This window comes from Artemia franciscana, chromosome 17 (assembly GCF_032884065.1).
Source record: "Artemia franciscana chromosome 17, ASM3288406v1, whole genome shotgun sequence".
NCBI lineage: Eukaryota > Metazoa > Arthropoda > Branchiopoda > Anostraca > Artemiidae > Artemia > Artemia franciscana.
Window position 1 is genome coordinate 9,498,495 of NC_088879.1, and position 17,888 is coordinate 9,516,382.

At 37.9% G+C, this 17,888-nt stretch overlaps 1 protein-coding gene across 1 annotated transcript in view; it reads right to left on the minus strand.

Moving 5' to 3' along the window:
* The window catches only part of LOC136037809 (N-fatty-acyl-amino acid synthase/hydrolase PM20D1-like), a 53,022-nt gene that overhangs the window by 22,509 nt on the left and 12,625 nt on the right, over positions 1 to 17,888 (minus strand). Inside the window, exon 4 of the mRNA XM_065720642.1 lies at positions 11,465 to 11,551. Within this exon, the coding sequence (XP_065576714.1) occupies positions 11,465 to 11,551 (87 nt within the window). The remainder of the gene's footprint in view (positions 1 to 11,464; positions 11,552 to 17,888) is intronic.

Sequence of the window (17,888 nt, forward strand, 5' to 3'; positions counted from 1 at the left end):
GCTTTGTTGATGGTGATTGCTAATCGAACGTTCCCTGTGTCCCCGTCGTCATTTATATATCCCCCTGTGCCCCCGGCGTCCCCGTTGTAGTTGTGTCCCTGTTTCCCGGTCGTCATTTATATTCCCCATGTCCCGGTCGTCATTTGTATCCCGGTGTCCCGGTCTGTATATACATTCGTTTTTGAAATGGTATATGATGAAATAAATTTTTGTATTTTTCCCCTTTTTTTCTTTTTAGTTATTTTTTTGGTTTTTACTTTTTTTTAGTTTTTTTAGTTTTGTTTTTCTCCTTTATTTTTCATTTTTTCCTTTTTTTTTCTTTTTTAGTTTTTTTAGTTTTTTAGCTTTTTTAGTTTTTTATTAGTTTTTAGTTTTTTTTCTTTTTAGTTTTTTTATCCCCCTGAGCCCCCCGGCGTCCCTGTTGTAGTTGTGTCCCTGTGTCCCGGTCGTCATTTGTGTCCCGGTCTGTATATACATTCGTTTTTGAATTGGTCTTTTTTTAGGTTTTAGTTTTTTACCTTTTTTTAGTTTTTTTTCTTTTTTTAGTTTTGTTTTCTCCTTTATTTTTCATTTTTTTCCTTTTTCATTTTATTTTCTTTTTTAGTTTTTTTTTAGCTTTTTAGCTTTTTTAGTTTTTTATTAGTTTTTAATTTTTTTTACTTATGTCCTGGTCGTCATTTATACTCCCTGTGTCCCGGTCGTCATTTGTGTCCCGGTGCTTTGTTGATGGTGATTGCTAATCGAACATTCCTTGTGTCCCGGTCGTCATTTATATTCCCTACTAGCTGTTGGGGTGGCGCTTCGCGCCACCCCAACACCTAGTTGGTGGGGCGCTTCGCTCCCCCCCCCAAGCCCCCCCGCGCGCGTAAGTCGTTACGCGCCATATTAGTTACGCGCCATTGTAGTTGTGTCCCTGTGTCCCACCTGTGAATATAGATAGATTTATATATGTGTTTCAAACTACGTAAAAATTGCGAATATACAACATTTTTGGCTTTCCCACTACTGGGAGCTTTCCGTTTCCAATTGCCAGCAATTGATCTGAAAATGTTTGACCAGAGTCATCGTTTTGCAATCGGACACGCATATTTGTAGTTAATTTTAATATTTTTACGTGTGCCCATAAATTAGAATTTTTCAGGCAAGCATTCATTTCGTCTGCAGGAGTTAAACTACGTAAAAATTGCGAATATACAACATTCTTGGCTTTCCCATTGTCTGTGCATATACAAAGCCGTATGCACTAATAATGACGTCATATGCAAACGCTCTTTTTACAAACAAACAAACATGCATACACACAACTCGTTTTTATATAGATAGATAGATAGGTAGATACAATACAAATTAACTGCGTAAAACTTGCGAATATACAACATTTTTCGCTGTCCAATTGTCGCTGCATATAAATAGATTGTCTGGTTTACCGACCCTCGAACATGCAACGCACAATTGTCCATGGGAAAAACAATCAATATTAAGATCTATACCACATTTTTCTAATGATTGACCTTGAGCTTTGTTAATGGTGATTGCAAATGCTAATCGAATTGGGAATTGCAATCTTTTAAATTGAAAAGGCAGATCCGTTGGAATCATGGGGATGCGAGGAATAAGAACAGCCTCACCCTCAAAAGGCCCTGTCAAGATTGTGGCCTCTATTAGGTTTTCCATTGTTTTTTTTACGGCAAGTCGTGTGCCATTGCAAAGCTTTGGTGGGTTGATATTTCTTAAAAGTATTATTGGTACGCCTATTTTTAGTTGTAGCACGTGTGGTGGAAACCCTGAAGGATCTATGGAATTTAAAAATTCAGATGGATAATTAACCGTTTCATTTGGTTCCAAAACCGTGTCGACTGACTTGTAAAGGACTGCCTGGTCTCGAATCTTGGTCAAAACAATATTGTTGATTTCGTGGACGTCTATATTTTTGGGTGCGAGAATCGCTCTTTCACTTAGCCATTTATTATTTTTATAATTTTTTAGAATATTCGGAAATACTTTTTCAATCAATTAATTTTTGGACGTCACTAAATTACAGAAATCAGCAGGTAAGTTGTATACGTCCTGAAATTGAGTCTATCGTATCATAAATGTCTTTTTGTTCCGACGTTAACTTGGAAATGTTATTTTGTACATACGACAATAGATCATTCGTACTGTAACTTTTTTCACGATCCAATTCTACACATGTCGAAACAGCAGCGATACGGTTAGGTGAAGGCATTCCCAAATCCTGAAGAGGTTTGTTTGCCATACGTACGCACAAATCTATCTATATAAAAATAAGTTGTCTGTCTGTCTGTGTGTCAGGTGACGTCATGTTTCTGTGTCGGCTGACGTCATGTTTTCGACTGACGAAATTACGAAATTACCTTGGGACACAAATGACGACCAGGACACCGGCACATAGGGAATATAAATGACGACCGGGACACTCAAAGAGAGAGCGACCGGGACACAAGGAATGTTCAATTAGCAATCACCATCAACAAAACACCGTCAACAAACCATCACAAATGACGACCGGGACACAGGGAGTATAAATGACGACCAGGACATAAGTAAAAAAAAAACTAAAAAAAAGGTAAAAACTACAAAAAAACTAAAAAGAAAAAACAAACTAAAAACTAATAAAAAAACTAAAAAAGCTAAAAAACTAAAAAAACTAAAAAATAAAAAAAACTAAAAAAAAGGAAACAAAAAGAAAAATAAAGGAGGAAAACAAAACTAAAAAAATAAAAATAAAAAAAAAACTAAAAAGAAAAAAAAACTAAAAAAACTAAAAAAATGTAAAAACCAAAAAAAACTAAAAAGAAAAAAAGGGGAAAAATACAAAAATTTATTTCATCATTTACCATTTCAAAAAACGAATGTATATACAGACTGGGACACCGGAATACAAATGACGACCGGGACACAGGGAATATAAATGACGACCGGGACACAGGGACACAACTACAACGGGGACGCCGGGGGGCACAGGGGGATATATAAATGACGATGGGGACACAGAGAATGTTCGATTAGCAATCACCATCAACAAAGCTCAAGGGCAATCATTAGAATCATGAGGTATAACTAAAAAAAACTAAAAAAAAGGCAGAAAACTAAAACCTAAAAAAAAGACCAATTCAAAAACGAATGTATATACAGACTGGGACACCGGGACACGAATGACGACCGGGACACCGGGACACAAGGAATATCAATGACGCCCGGGACCCTCAAAGAGAATTCACAGACTGGGACACCGGGACATAAATGACGACCGGAACACATGGAATATAAATGACGACCGGGACACCGGGGGGCACACGGGGATATATAAATGACGACGGCGACACGGGAAATCGTCGATTAGCAATCACCATCAACAAAGCTCAAGGGCAATCATTAGAATCATGAGGTATAAATCTGAATACGGATTGTTTTCCCATGGACCATTATATGTTGCATGTTCAAGAGTCGGTAAACCTGACAATCTATTTATATGCACAGACAATGGGACAGCAAAGAATGTTGTATATTCGCAAGTTTTACGTAGTTAAAAACATATATATATATATATATCTATCTATATTCACAGGTGGGACATAGGGACACAACTACAATGGCGCGTAACTAATATGGCGCGTAACGACTTACGCGCGCGGGGGGGCTTGGGGGGGGGCGCGAAGCGCCTCCACCAACTAGGTGTTGTGGTGGCGCGAAGCGCCACCCCAACAGCTAGTCTTCTATAATAACTAAAGTGTAGTTATAAATTTCTGATGTAAAATCAAAAGTCATATCTGACGTATCTAACTGTTTTCGATGGAGTATATCTTCGGACATTTTTGACTTATATTTTTCCCATAACTCTGTAGGAGCTGATGGAGAGCAAGTTGTTAAAATGATGCCAAATAATGCACGAATTTGACTTGGGGTTGACGTTTCGCACTAATGGGGAATATGGAACAACCCACTGGTTATCTACTTCGATGGTGTTACCGTTGCCATTGTAGGTTCTTCAGTCATTTTACAATTAGAAATTTCTCTTTCAACGGTCTTCTTACAATTAAAAATTTGTCTTTGAACGATATTCTTAAATACCTGTGTCCTGGTCGTCATTTATATTCCCTGTGTCCCGGCCGTCATTTGTGTCCCGGTTTCCCAGTCTGTAATTTCTCTTTGAGTGTCCCGGTCGTTATTTATATTCCCTCTGTCCCGGTCGTCATTTGTGTCCCGGTCTGTAATTTCTCTTTGAGTGTTTTTTCTTTTTAGTATTTTTTAGTTTTTTACATTTTTTCTTTTTTCAGTTTTCTTTTTCTTCTTTATTTTTCAGCTTCACTGTGAAATACATATCGCCGAACCTTTGTTTTTTTAACTAAAATCTGGTAGGCATTGATGACCTTATCCGAGTCAAAATCCCAAACCCAATCATCATCGCTATCATTTTCAGTTTTGATATGTTTTGACTCTCGCTGTCCAGGTGGATCTTCATCTAACTGCGCGGTTTTGCGTTCTTTAGCCTCAAGCCTGTTTCCTTGCTGTTCTTTTGATTCCTCGGCACGCTTTCTTTTCTGACTTTCTCTATCAGCAGCAAGTTTTTTGGCATAGACTCTTTGAGCATCTTCATCGGCTTTTGCCATTGTAAGTTCATCAGTCATTTTAAACTTAAACATTAATAGATTTCTACGTGAACATATATGTCTTAAATATCTTTAATGACGTCACCGTCATAGCAAAAATGACGACAACTAACTTCATGACGTCAGCCGACACAGAAACATGACGTCACCTGACAGACACACAGACAGACAACTTATTTTTATATATATAGAAGATAGATGTGCCGGTGTCCCGGTCGTCATTTGTGTCCCAATGTCCCGGTCTGTAATTTCGTCAGTCGAAAACTTGACGTCAGTCGACACAGAAACATGACGTCACCTGACAGATCCACAGACAGACAACTTATTTTTATATATATATAGAAGATAGATATATATATAAATATATATATATTTTTTCTTTTTAGTTTTTTTGTAGTTTTTACCTTTTTTAGTTTTTTTCTTCTTTTGTATTAATGCTAAAGCCAAGGTTCAAACCTGGAGCCTCTCGGACCTAGAACCTGAAACATAACGCTTTACCAACTCAGCTACTTCGGCTTGAATACATTCGTTTTGAGCAGCTTCCTCGGATGTTGCCATTGTAGGTTCTTCAGTCATTTTACAATTAGAAATTTCTCTTTCAACGGTCTTCTTACAATTAAAAATTTGTCTTTGAACGATATTCTTAAATACCTGTGTCCTGGTCGTCATTTATATTCCCTGTGTCCCGGTCGTCATTTGTGTCCCGGTATCCCAGTCTGTAATTTCTCTTTGAGTGTCCCGGTCGTTATTTATATTCCCTCTGTCCCGGTCGTCATTTGTGTCCCGGTCTGTAATTTCTCTTTGAGTGTTTTTTCTTTTTAGTATTTTTTAGTTTTTTACATTTTTTCTTTTTTCAGTTTTCTTTTTCTTCTTTATTTTTCAGCTTCACTATGAAATACATATCGCCGAACATTTGTTTTTTTAACTAAAATCTGGTAGGCATTGATGACCTTATCCAAGTCAAAATCCCAAACCCAATCATCATCGCTATCATTTTCAGTTTTGATATCTTGCCTGTTTCCTTGCTGTTCTTTTGATTCCTCGGCACGCTTTCTTTTCTGACTTTCTCTATCAGCAGCAAGTTTTTTGGCATAGACTCTTTGAGCATCTTCATCGGCTTTTGCCATTGTAAGTTCATCAGTCATTTTAAACTTAAACATTAATAGATTTCTACGTGAACATATATGTCTTAAATATCTTTAATGACGTCACCGTCATAGCAAAAATGACGACAACTACTTCATGACGTCAGTCGACACAGAAACATGACGTCACCTGACAGACAGACACACAGACAGACAACTTATTTTTATATATATAGATGAGAGGGTCCACCCCCTCGTCAATGCCTCGCTTTTTAAGCTGAAGTTCGAATTTTGTTCCAATTCTTTAAGACTGACCCTAGATCACAATGGCCGTTTAATTAGAATAAACAGCTCTTTTGAAATTACCAAAAATAGTTTAGGGTAAGGAGCGAGTTATTCAGGAGGGGACAAACCCTCTCATATACGTAATAATTTCTGTTCGTTTTAAGTTTTAATGTTGCTCCTTAATTTCAGTTGAAAAAATTTGTTTTTTTTTTTTTAATTTAAATTTTTATTGTTTTTTTTTTAGATAATGGAAATTCTCTTTCTTCATGAAAAATTCCACCATCTAAAGATCCTCTCAGGTAATCCTCTCCCCCGCCCCCCCACCAGAAAAATACCCCTCAAAAACGTCACTATGCTTCCTAATAACTAATACTATAAGTAAACAATGGGCAAAGGTCATAACTTGTAGCCTTCCCCGGGGCAGTGGGGGAGTTAGTCATCATCAAAGACATAGTCATTAGATTTTTCAACCATGCTGAACAAAATGGTTATCTCAAAATTTTAAGCCAGTGACTTTGGGAAAAAATGAGCGTGGCAGGGGGCCTAGTTGCCCTCCAATTTTTTTGGTCACTTAAAAAATCCACTAGAACATTTTGATTTCCGTTAGAATGAGCCCTCTCGTGACATTCTAGGACCACTGGGTCGATACAATCACCCCTGAAAAAAAAACAGATAAACACGTATCCGTGATCTTTCTTCTGGCAAAAAAATATAAAATTCCATATTTTTGCAGATAGGAGCTTGAAACTTCTACAGTAGGGTTTTCTGATATGACTTTTATTATGATTCTATGACTTTTAGGGGTGTTCCCCCATTTTTCGAAAGTAAGGCAAACTTTCTCAGGCTCGTTAATTTTGATCGGTAAGACTAAACTTGATGAAACTCATATATCTAAAATCATCATAAAAATCTAATTCTTTTGACGTATATATTGGTATCAAAATTCTATTTTTTTGAGATTCAGTTACTATTGAGCCGGGTCGCTCCTTAGTTCGTCACCACGAACTGTTTGATATGCAAAAACCTTACTCTTTACATTCTGATCACAATTGAGACAAAGAAGATCGTAAAAACTGTACTATAGTAACCCGTAAAGCTTTTTAGAAAGAAATTTTTTTAGAAAGAAAATTTTTAGAAAGAAAACTTTCTAAAAATTTGAAGCATCAAAAGTAGCAGCTAAACTCGTTATCTCAAGGAATGAATCTACAGTGTGTGTCTAAGACCTACTCTTTACTATGTGATCACTATTTCTTACCGACAAGATAGTTAAAATTGTGCCATAATAACCTAAAAATTTGTGCACATAAAATTTCCTATATATTTAGAGTATATAGAGCAGTAGCCAACTGCTGCTCTAGCGGTACTGGAACTAAGCGGTACTGGTGCGGTGGAACTGGAGCGGTACTGGTACTGCTAAAATGGGCATATTTATAACAATTACTATTGTGACTGCCAGGGTAGTTCAAATTAAGCTTTTGTAACTTCCAAAATTGATCCATATAAATTTCTGAGCCAACACCCTTCTGAAGACGACAGCCGGGAGGACAGAAGAAAAATCTTTGGCAAAAATTCAAAGAAGAACTTGAGCCACGGGGAGGCTTCCGGAGGCATGGTCGGAGATGGGACAAGCACTGGCAGATAGTCGTCGGAAGTAATTGTAAAATCCAATGGTGCCGGGCAGGGCAGTTCTTTTTCTGGTCCCCACCAAAAGTAAGTAAGTAAGTATATAGAGCTACGGGCCAACTTACATTATCATATGAAGTGAATCTACAGGGTATGGCATAGGGTCACTCTTTACTGTTTGATAACTATTGTGATTTTCAAAATAGTGAAAATTTTTCTATAATAACTTAATAAAACTAAATCACTTAAAAATTTGACATGAATATAGAGCAAAAAAAAAAATAGTAAACAAGTTATTATCAGAAGAAGTGGGTTTTCTAAATAGAGAAACAAGGGAAACCATATAGAGCTCATAAGGCATTAGCAAATAGAAATTTAAAGATAGGTGAGCAACGCTAGCATAGTAGGGCAACTAATATAAAACCCAATTTGCCTATATAGGGCAACTAATATAGGGCAATAGGGCAATTTACCTTATTAATATATTGCCCTATTAATATATAGTTAATAGGGCAATTTGCCATAGTAGGGCAACTAATATAAAACCTAACTTGCTTAGCTTTTATTTTATATTTAGTTTCAGTTTCAGTTTAGTTTTTTATTTAGTTTTTTTTTAGTTTTCTAAAGTTTTTAGTTTTTTTTTAAATTTCAAGTCTTAGTTTTTAGTTTCTTTTCTTTATTTAGTTTTCTCTTCAGTTTCTTTTATTTAGTTTCAACCAGCTTTTATCTTCCAACTCAGTTAATTAAATAGCTCAAAATCTTAAAAAATATTTAGGAAGTTTCGATCTAATACATAAGAATCCAATATCAAACAGTTCGTGGTAACGAACTGTAGTAAGGAGCGATCCGGCTCAATAGTAACCGAAACTCTAAAAAACAGAATTTTTACAACAATAGTTACATCAAGCTTAGACTCATTAAGTTTAGACTTACCCATCAAAAGTTACGAGCCTGACAAAATTTGCCTTATTTTAGAAAATAGGGGAGAAAACCCGTTAAAAGTCATAGAATCTTAACGAAAATCACACCATGAAATTCAGCGTATCAGAGAACCCTACAATAGAAGTTTCAAGCTCCTATCTACAAAATGTGGAATTTTACATTTTTTGCCAAAAGACAGATCACGGATGCGTGTTTGTTTGTTTGTTTTTTTTTCCCAGGGGTGATCGTATCGACCCAGTGGTCCTAAAATGTCGTGCTCATTATAAAGGAAATTAAAAGTTCTAGTTCCCTTTTTAAGTGACCAAAAAAATTGGAGGGCATCTAGGCCCCCTCCCACGCTCATGTTTTCCCAAAGTCACCGGATCAAACAAAATTCAAATATTATATTTGAAACACCACCCGATTTATTAAATAAATTATAAAAAAAATAAGTTTTTTTAACTGAAAGTAAGGAGCGACATTAAAACTTAAAACGAACATAAATTACTCCGTATATGAAAGGGGCTGTTACCTCCTTAACGCCCCGCTCTTCACGCTAAAGTTTTTTACTTTTTAAAAAAATAGAGCTGAAAGAAAGAGTCTAACTTTAGCGTAAAGAACGAGGCGTTAAGGAGGTAACAGCCCCTTTCATATACGGAGTAATTTATGTTCGTTTTAAGTTTTAATGTCGCTCCTAACTTTCAGTTAACATAACTTGTTTTTTTTTATTTAATTTATTTAATAAATCAGGTGGTGTTTCAAATATAATATTTGAAAGGGGTGTGTCATATATTTTATTCTTATTGGTTGTACGGGCGATTGTAACCTTTTTCTTTTTTTTTCGTCAGGTGTGAGGAGTCCCGTGTCGCCTGACCTGAGTTGATTTACGATGGTAATTAGCACTTGCTGTTTTTTGCTTTTTTAATGTTCATTTATTTTTATTTTATTCCTCTTTCCCCGTTTCTCTAGGGGGGGGGGGGTAGACCTAATCTCGTATTTTTTGTTGCTATAGATATATTGTTAATTAATGAAGTTGAAGCTTATCAATGGTATAACCAATGAATGAATTTAGTTAGGTGCATCTTTTAAACTAGGCTCAGAAACTTATTAGCGGGAAGGAAAAGATTATCTAGCTCTATTTGCAAACATTTCGAAATTTAGCATTTTTCACAAATTAATATTCAGAATGAATAATGTTCATTTTTCCTAATCTTATACTACTACTAACAACTCACTGAAGCACTAAGCCGCCTGAGACCAAAACAGCTAAGCACGCTCCTCTTCCATCCAATCTATTCAAAGCCTCCCTCTTTACACCATTCCAGGAAGTTCTTATTTCACTTAAATCTGTCTTTATGACATCCTCCCAACCAAGACGAGGACAACATGCTTTCCGTGTAACCCCAGACGGTTGGCCAAAAAGGACAATTTTCGGCAATCTGTCATCTTCCATCCGCAGAACGTGGCCTAGCCATCTCATCCTTTCTTTCATTATAGCCCTAGAAAGCAGGATTGAACTACATTTTTCGTCACTGCAGCACCAAGCCACCTGAGGCCGACACAGCTATGCATGCTCCTCCTCCAACCTAATCTACTCAAGGCCTCCCTCTTTACACCCTCCCGGGAAGTTCCTATTTCCTTGAAATCTTTATTTATGACATCCTCCCAACCCGACCGCGGACGAGCTGCAGTCCGTTTAGTCCTAGACGGTTGGCCGAAAAGGACAATCTTTGGCAACCTGTTATCCTTCATCCACAGAATGTGGCCTAGCCATCTCAACCTTTCTTTCATTATAGCCCTAGAAAGCAGGATTGAACCACATTTTTCGTCACTGCAGCACCAAGCCGCCTGAGGCCAACACAGCTATGCACGCTCCTCCTCCAACCTAATCTACTCAAGGCTACCCTCTTTACACCCTCCCGGGAAGTTCCCATTTCCTTAAATCTTTATTTATGACATCTTCCCAACCCGACCGCGGACGAGCTGCATTCCGCTTAGTCCTAGACTGTTGGCCTGAAAGGACAATCTTTGGCAACCTGTCATCCTTCATCCACAGAGCGTGGCCTAGCCATCTCAACCTTTCTTTCATTATAGCCCTAGAAAGCGGGATTGAACCACATTTTTCTTCAATGCAGCACCAAGCCACACAGCTATGCACGCTCCTCCTCCAACCTAATCTACTCAAGGCCTTCCTCTTTACACCCTCCTAGGAAGTTCCCATTTCCTTCAAATCTTTAATTATGACATCCTCCCAACCCAACCGCGAACGAGCTGCATTCCGTTTAGTCCTAGACGGTTGGCCAAAAAGGACAATCTTTGGTAATCTGTCATCTTTCATCTGCAGAACACGCCTTAGCCATATCTACCTTTCTCTCATAGTATCTTTCTTAGTTCTGCCCTAGGATGGATGGATGACAGACTATCTATCAACAAGCGAAATGACATCATTTTTAAACAATTCTGAAAAAGGCTTATGCCAGCTTTGCCTCTCACTCAGTATCTGTCTTTTCTCCAATTAGCCATGGCTTGATGGCAAGTTAGCCATCAAGTTAGCCTTGATTAGCAGTTTCTCCAGTATCTGCCTTTTCTCCAATTAGCCATGGCTTGATGGCAAGTTAGCCATCAAGTTAGCCTTGATTAGCAGTTTTTCCAGTATCTGCCTTTTCTCCAATTAGCCATGGCTTGATGGCAAGTTAGCCATGAAGTTAGCCTTGATTAGCAGTTTCTCCAGTATCTGCCTTTTCTCCAATTAGCCACGGCTTGATGGCAACTTCATTTTAATTAAAAAATCAGTCCAAGTAAATCCTCTGAGTAAAAACATACTAATGGCAAAATTTCGCTCGTTATATAGGCCTTGCTTCGATGACTATAATAGCCTAGTATTTATAATTCAAACAAAACAAAAATAAACAAGCCTACCTCTTCATCGTGGCCAAAGGCAATGTAAAATGTCCTCTGTGGCTCAAATCCTTCCCGTAGAAGATATTCAAGGGCCTCCAATATCCCCTGCAAATATTCAGGTTGAATGGGAATAGAAAGTCTTGTAGAAAGACATAGATACAAATACACTTACAGAATTCGATCTTATTTCCTCTTTGAAAAAGCTTTGAAGTAAACAGGCAACACGATAATATTAAAACTGTAAACAAGTATATTAGGTAAAAACTGTACATAAATTTTACGGAAAAAAATTATTGGGGTTTTCGGTAAAGTGCAAATGAAGCTCTGGACGTGAGGTTTCTAGCCATACTCTTACGGGGTAACCAGCCCCGAGCACCAGTTCTTAGCAGGCGCCGGCTCTAAGGCACTTTTTGATCCGATCAAATAAAATAAAAAAAAATCAATAAGACTGTCAAGCACCGCATAACGTTTTGTCCGCTACGTATAAACACAGTCTACAAGATGCCTATCCTAATGTTACAATCACCTTGAAGATGCATTTAACTATGGCTGTATCAGTTGCTTCTAATGAAAATTTTTAACAAATGAAAGTTGATTAAATACTATCTTAGAAACAAGACGGCTGAGCAGGGTCGAGCCAAGACGCCCAAGCCAATACGGCCAAGCCAAGACGGCCGAGACGGACAAGCTTGACTATAATCCATATAGAACATAAAATGGCTTCGAATCTTTTATATGAAGACATTATAAAGAAATTTGCTCTGAGAAAAGCAGGTAAAGTAAAGTTTTAGTGTACAAGATAAGATAAATTGTATTTCATTTAAATTGTAGTAAAATGTCATCAGCGTTGTTAAGTGAAATACTAAGAATTTTTTTTTACCCTTATTGAACATACACAATTAGGATTTAAAAATGTATTTCATATTAAAATTAATAAATAAATATACGATAAATAAACATATTTATCGTATAAGGTCATCATGCCTACCATACCTATGAATATGTTCTGCGATATGTCATTCATATTGACAAATGACAAGATGATGCAAAAGAGGAAGTTTTTGTCCCACCACCGCAATAATTAAAAGAAACAAAGGTGGTCGTCACTGCTGAACTTACCTTTGAAAATCAAAAACCTAGACTTGATAAATCGTCGGAAAAAAAGAAGTGTTTGTCCCACCACCTGAACAATGGAAAGAAACAAAGGTTTGGCGACAAGTCTTTCGTAATGACAAAAAGGAAGACGAGGCAAAACAAAATTTTTTCCCACCATCTGGGCAATTAAAAGAAACAAAGGCTCGGCAATATATCTTTCATAATGACAAAAGACAAGTTGTGGCAAAAGTTAAAAGTGAAAAGAAACAAATTTTTACAAAGGTACTGCTTCTAATATAAGGTCCATTTGGACGTCATGACATCAAGAAAAGGCTCAAATTTTCTGAGTTTAGAAGACACGTGACAATAAGGATCCATGTATAGAAAGCCTACCGAATATAAATATTTATTTACTAGCTGTTGGGGTGGCGCTTCGCGCCACCCCAACACCTAGTTGGTGGGGGCGCTTCGCGCCCCCCCGAAGCCCCCCGCGCGCGTAAGTCGCTACACGCCATATTACTTACGCGCCATTGTAGTTGTGTCCCTGTGTCCCACCTGTGAATAAAGATAGATATATATATGTTTTTAACTACGTAAAACTTGCAAATATACAACATTCTTCGCTGTCCCATTGTCTGCGCATACAAATAGATTGTCAGGTTTACCGACTCTTGAACATGCAACATATAGTTGTGGCAAAAGTTAAAAGTGAAAAGAAACAAATTTTTACAAAGGTACTGCTTCTAATATAAGGTCCATTTGGACGTCATGACATCGAGAAAAGGCTCAAATTTTCTGAGTTTAGAAGACACGTGACAATAAGGATCCATGTATAGAAAGCCTACCGAATATAAATATTTATTTACTAGCTGTTGGGGTGGCGCTTCGCGCCACCCCAACACCTAGTTGGTGGGGGCGCTTCGCGCCCCCCCGAAGCCCCCCGCGCGCGTAAGTCGCTACACGCCATATTACTTACGCGCCATTGTAGTTGTGTCCCTGTGTCCCACCTGTGAATAAAGATAGATATATATATGTTTTTAACTACGTAAAACTTGCAAATATACAACATTCTTCGCTGTCCCATTGTCTGCGCATACAAATAGATTGTCAGGTTTACCGACTCTTGAACATGCAACATATAATTGTCCATGGGAAAAACAATCCGTATTCAGATCTATACCTCATTATTCTAATGATTGCCCTTGAGCTTTGTTGATGGTGATTGCTTATCGAACGTTCCCTATGTCCCCGTCGTCATTTATATATCCCCCTGTGCCCTCCGGCGTCCCCATTGTAGTTGTGTCCCTGTGTCCCGGTCGTCATTTATATTCCCTGTGTCCCGGTCGTCATTTGTGTCCCGGTGTCCCAGTCTGTAATTTCTCTTTGAGTGTCCCAGTCGTCATTTATATTCCCTGTGTCCCGGTGTCCCGGTCTGTAATTTCACCAGTTGACAAACATGACGTCAGTCGGCAAACAACTTCATGACGACATACAGCTCAATTCTTATAATGACGTCAGTCGACAAACATGACATCAGTCGACACACAAACATGACGTCACTCGACAGACAGACAGACAGACAGACAACTTATTTTTATATATATACTAGCTGTTGGGGTGGCGCTTCGCGCCACCCCAACACCTAGTTGGTGGGGCGCTTCGCGCCCCCTCAAGCCCCCCCGCGCGCGTAAGTCGTTACGCGCCATATTAGTTACGCGCCATTGTAGTTGTGTCCCTGTGTCCCACCTGTGAATATAGATATATATATAGATATATGGTTTTAACTACGTAAAAATTGCGAATATACAACATTCTTGGCTTTCCCATTGTCTGTCCATATACAAAGCCGTATGTACTAATAATGACGTCATATGCGAACGCTCTTTTTACAAACAAACAAACATGCATATACACAACTCGTTTTTATATAGATAGATAGATAGATAGATACAATACAAATTAACTACGTAAAACTTGTGAATATACAACAGTCTTCGCTGTCCCATTGTCTGTGCGTATAAATAGATTGTCAGGTTTACCGACCCTCAAAGATGCAACATACAATTGTACATTGGTAAAGCAATCTGTATTAAGATCTATACCGCATTTTTCTAGTGATTGCCCTTGAGATTTGTTGATGGTGGTTGCAAATGCTAATCGAATTGGGAATTGCAATCTTTTAAATTGAAAAAGCAGATCCGTTGGAATCATGGGAATGCGAGGAATAAGAACAGCCTCACCCTCATAAGGCCCTGTCAAGATTGTGGCCTCTATTAGGTTTTCCATTGTTTTTTTTACGGCAAGTCGCGTGCCATTGCAAAGCTTTGGTGGGTTGATATTTCTTAAAAGTATTATTGGTACGCCTATTTTTAGTTGTAGCACGTGTGGTGGAAACCCTGAAGGATCTATGGAATTTAAAAATTCAGATGGATAATTAACCGCTTCATTTGTTCCAAAATACAAATTAACTGCGTAAAACTTGCGAATATACAACATTCTTCGCTGTCCAATTGTCGCTGCATATAAATAGATTGTCAGGTTTACCGACCCTCGAACATGCAACGTACAATTGTCCATGGGAAAAACAATCAGTATTAAGATCTATACCACATTTTTCTAATGATTGACCTTGAGCTTTGTTAATGGTGATTGCAAATGCTAATCGAATTGGGAATTGCAATCTTTTAAATTGAAAAGGCAGATCCGTTGGAATCATGGGAATGCGAGGAATAAGAACAGCCTCACCCTCAAAAGGCCCTGTCAAGATTGTGGCCTCTATTAGGTTTTCCATTGTTTTTTTTTACGGCAAGTCGAGTGCCATTGCAAAGCTTTGGTGGGTTTATATTTCTTAAAAGTATTATTGGTACGCCTATTTTTAGTTGTAGCACGTGTGGTGGAAACCCTGAAAGATCTATGGAATTTAAAAATTCAGATGGATAATTAACCGTTTCATTTGGTTCCAAAACTGTGTCGACTGACTTGTAAAGGACTGCCTGGTCTCGAATCTTGGTCAAAACAATATTGTTGATTTCGTGGACGTCTATATTTTTGGTTGCGAAATTCGCAGCCATTTATTATTATTATAATTTTAGAATATTCGGAAATACTTTTTCAATCAATTCATTTTTGGACGTCTCTAAATTACAGAAATCAGCAGGTAGTTGTATACGTCCTGAAATCGAGTCTACTGGGAGCTTTCCGTTTCCCATTGCCAGCAATTGATCTGAAAATGTTTGACCAGAGTCATCGTTTTGCAATCGGACACGCATATTTGTAGTTAATTTTAATGTTTTTACGTGTGCCCATAAATTAGAATTTTTCAGGCAAGCATTCATTTCGTCTGCAGGAGTTGATCTAGGTATTATAGGTAATGTTTGCCTGAAATCTCCCGCAAGCAATATTAAGGTGCTGCCAAAGGGTTTCGACTTCCCTCGCAAATCTTTCAAGCATTGATCCAGAGCCTCGAGCGATTTTTTGTGTGCCTTTGTGCACTCATCCCAAATAATAAGTTTGCATTGCTGCAATACTTTACCCATCCCAGATGATTTGGAAATATTGCACGTGGGAGTTTCTGTAGAATGCAAGTTCAGAGGCAATTTCAAAGCGGAATGAGCAGTTCTTCCACCAGGCAGCAATGTTGCGGCTATTCCGGACGACGCAATGGATTTTCGATTTGGGCTCCAAACGACGTCATTTGGAAACATGAGTTGTATTTTCTGATTTTTGACAAAAAACGCTTAGATTCTGACGTAGTTCCAGTAAGGAAAGTCTTCAATGGCTCTGGTGGTGCAGCCAATAGAGGAAGTTTAACTTTTCCTGAGGCGCAACACATTCCCATTGTTTCACCATTGAATTTCGAGGCCTTGCAATAGGGACAAATTTTAGACATTGTCCCGATTTGAACACATCTACTCAAGCTATAATCATCGACTGGGTTGTACCTGAATGCCAGGCGATAACTTTAAGGTTGCTCTGATTCCTCGGCACGCTTTTTTTTCTTACTTTTTCTATCAGCAGCAAGCCTGCTTCCGCGTTGCTCTGGTAGTTCCCCGGCACGCTTTCTGTTCTTTCTTTCTCTATCAGCCTCAAGCCTGTTTCCTTGCTGTTCTTTTGATTCCTCGGCACGCTTTCTGTTCTTTCTTTCTCTATCAGCCTCAAGCCTGTTTCCCTGCTGTTCTTTTGATTCCTCGGCACGCCTTCTTTTTTCACTTTCTCTTTTAGCAGCAAGTCTGCTTTCGCGTTGCTCTGGTAGTTCCTCGGCACGCTTTCTTTTCTGACTTTCTCTATCAGCAGCAAGTTTTTTGGCAGTTAAGACTCTTTGAGCATCTTCATCGGCTTTTGCCATGGTAAGTTCATCAGTCATTGTAAACTTAAACATTAATAGATTTCTACGTGAACATATGTCTTAAATATCTTGAATGACGTCACCGTCAAAGCAAAAATGACGACAACTAATTTCATGACGTCAGCCGACACAGAAACATGACGTCACCTGACAACTAATTTCATGACGTCAGCCGACACAGAAACATGACGTCACCTGATCCACAGACAGACAGACAACTTATTTTTATATATATAGATTATATATATAGATAGATGTATGTATTATTTTCGCAAATAACTCCATATTTTTCGGAAAAAATTCTAGCATAAAAAAAGGATCTAACTAGTTCAAAATTCTGAGAGAATTTGTTAAGAGACTTAATTTTGGTTTCTGCAAATGACATCATGCACTGTGTTAGCACATCATATAAGCAGTTCTTACGACACCATATAAGCATTTTCTTTTATGTTGTCATGTATGAAAATTATGCAAAGTAAAATTTTCTGAATATCGAATTTTAAGAGCCAAATATAAATTCTTATTGAATGATACATATTGAAACGACGCAGCTGATTGTTACCGCAAAGTGGCTTAAACTTAAATCCTTACTAGTATGGATAAACCTTGCCACTACGCTGCGGGAACTGTTAATAAATAATGTAGCATTGAACATATGATTAATAGGTATGATAGAGCAATTGGCGAAGAGTAAAAATCTGTAATCCTTTTTTCTGCAGACAGTCTTTGAAATTTCCACAGTTTCAGTGAAGATTATGCAAAGTTAAATGTTCTGAATATCGAATTATTGCAAAGATTTCAATAACACATTTTTTTGCAATAATTGCATTTTTTTCGTCACGGCTGATACTTCCGACTGGTTAAACCAAAAAAGGGAAATATTTTTTGGGTTGATGAAGGCCCAGCAGCCGACAAACTCTTTCAATGTAGATTACTTCACTAGAACTAAAGTTCGTACCAATTTGTAGGGTATGGTCAAAGAAACTTTCCAAAATATTTAGA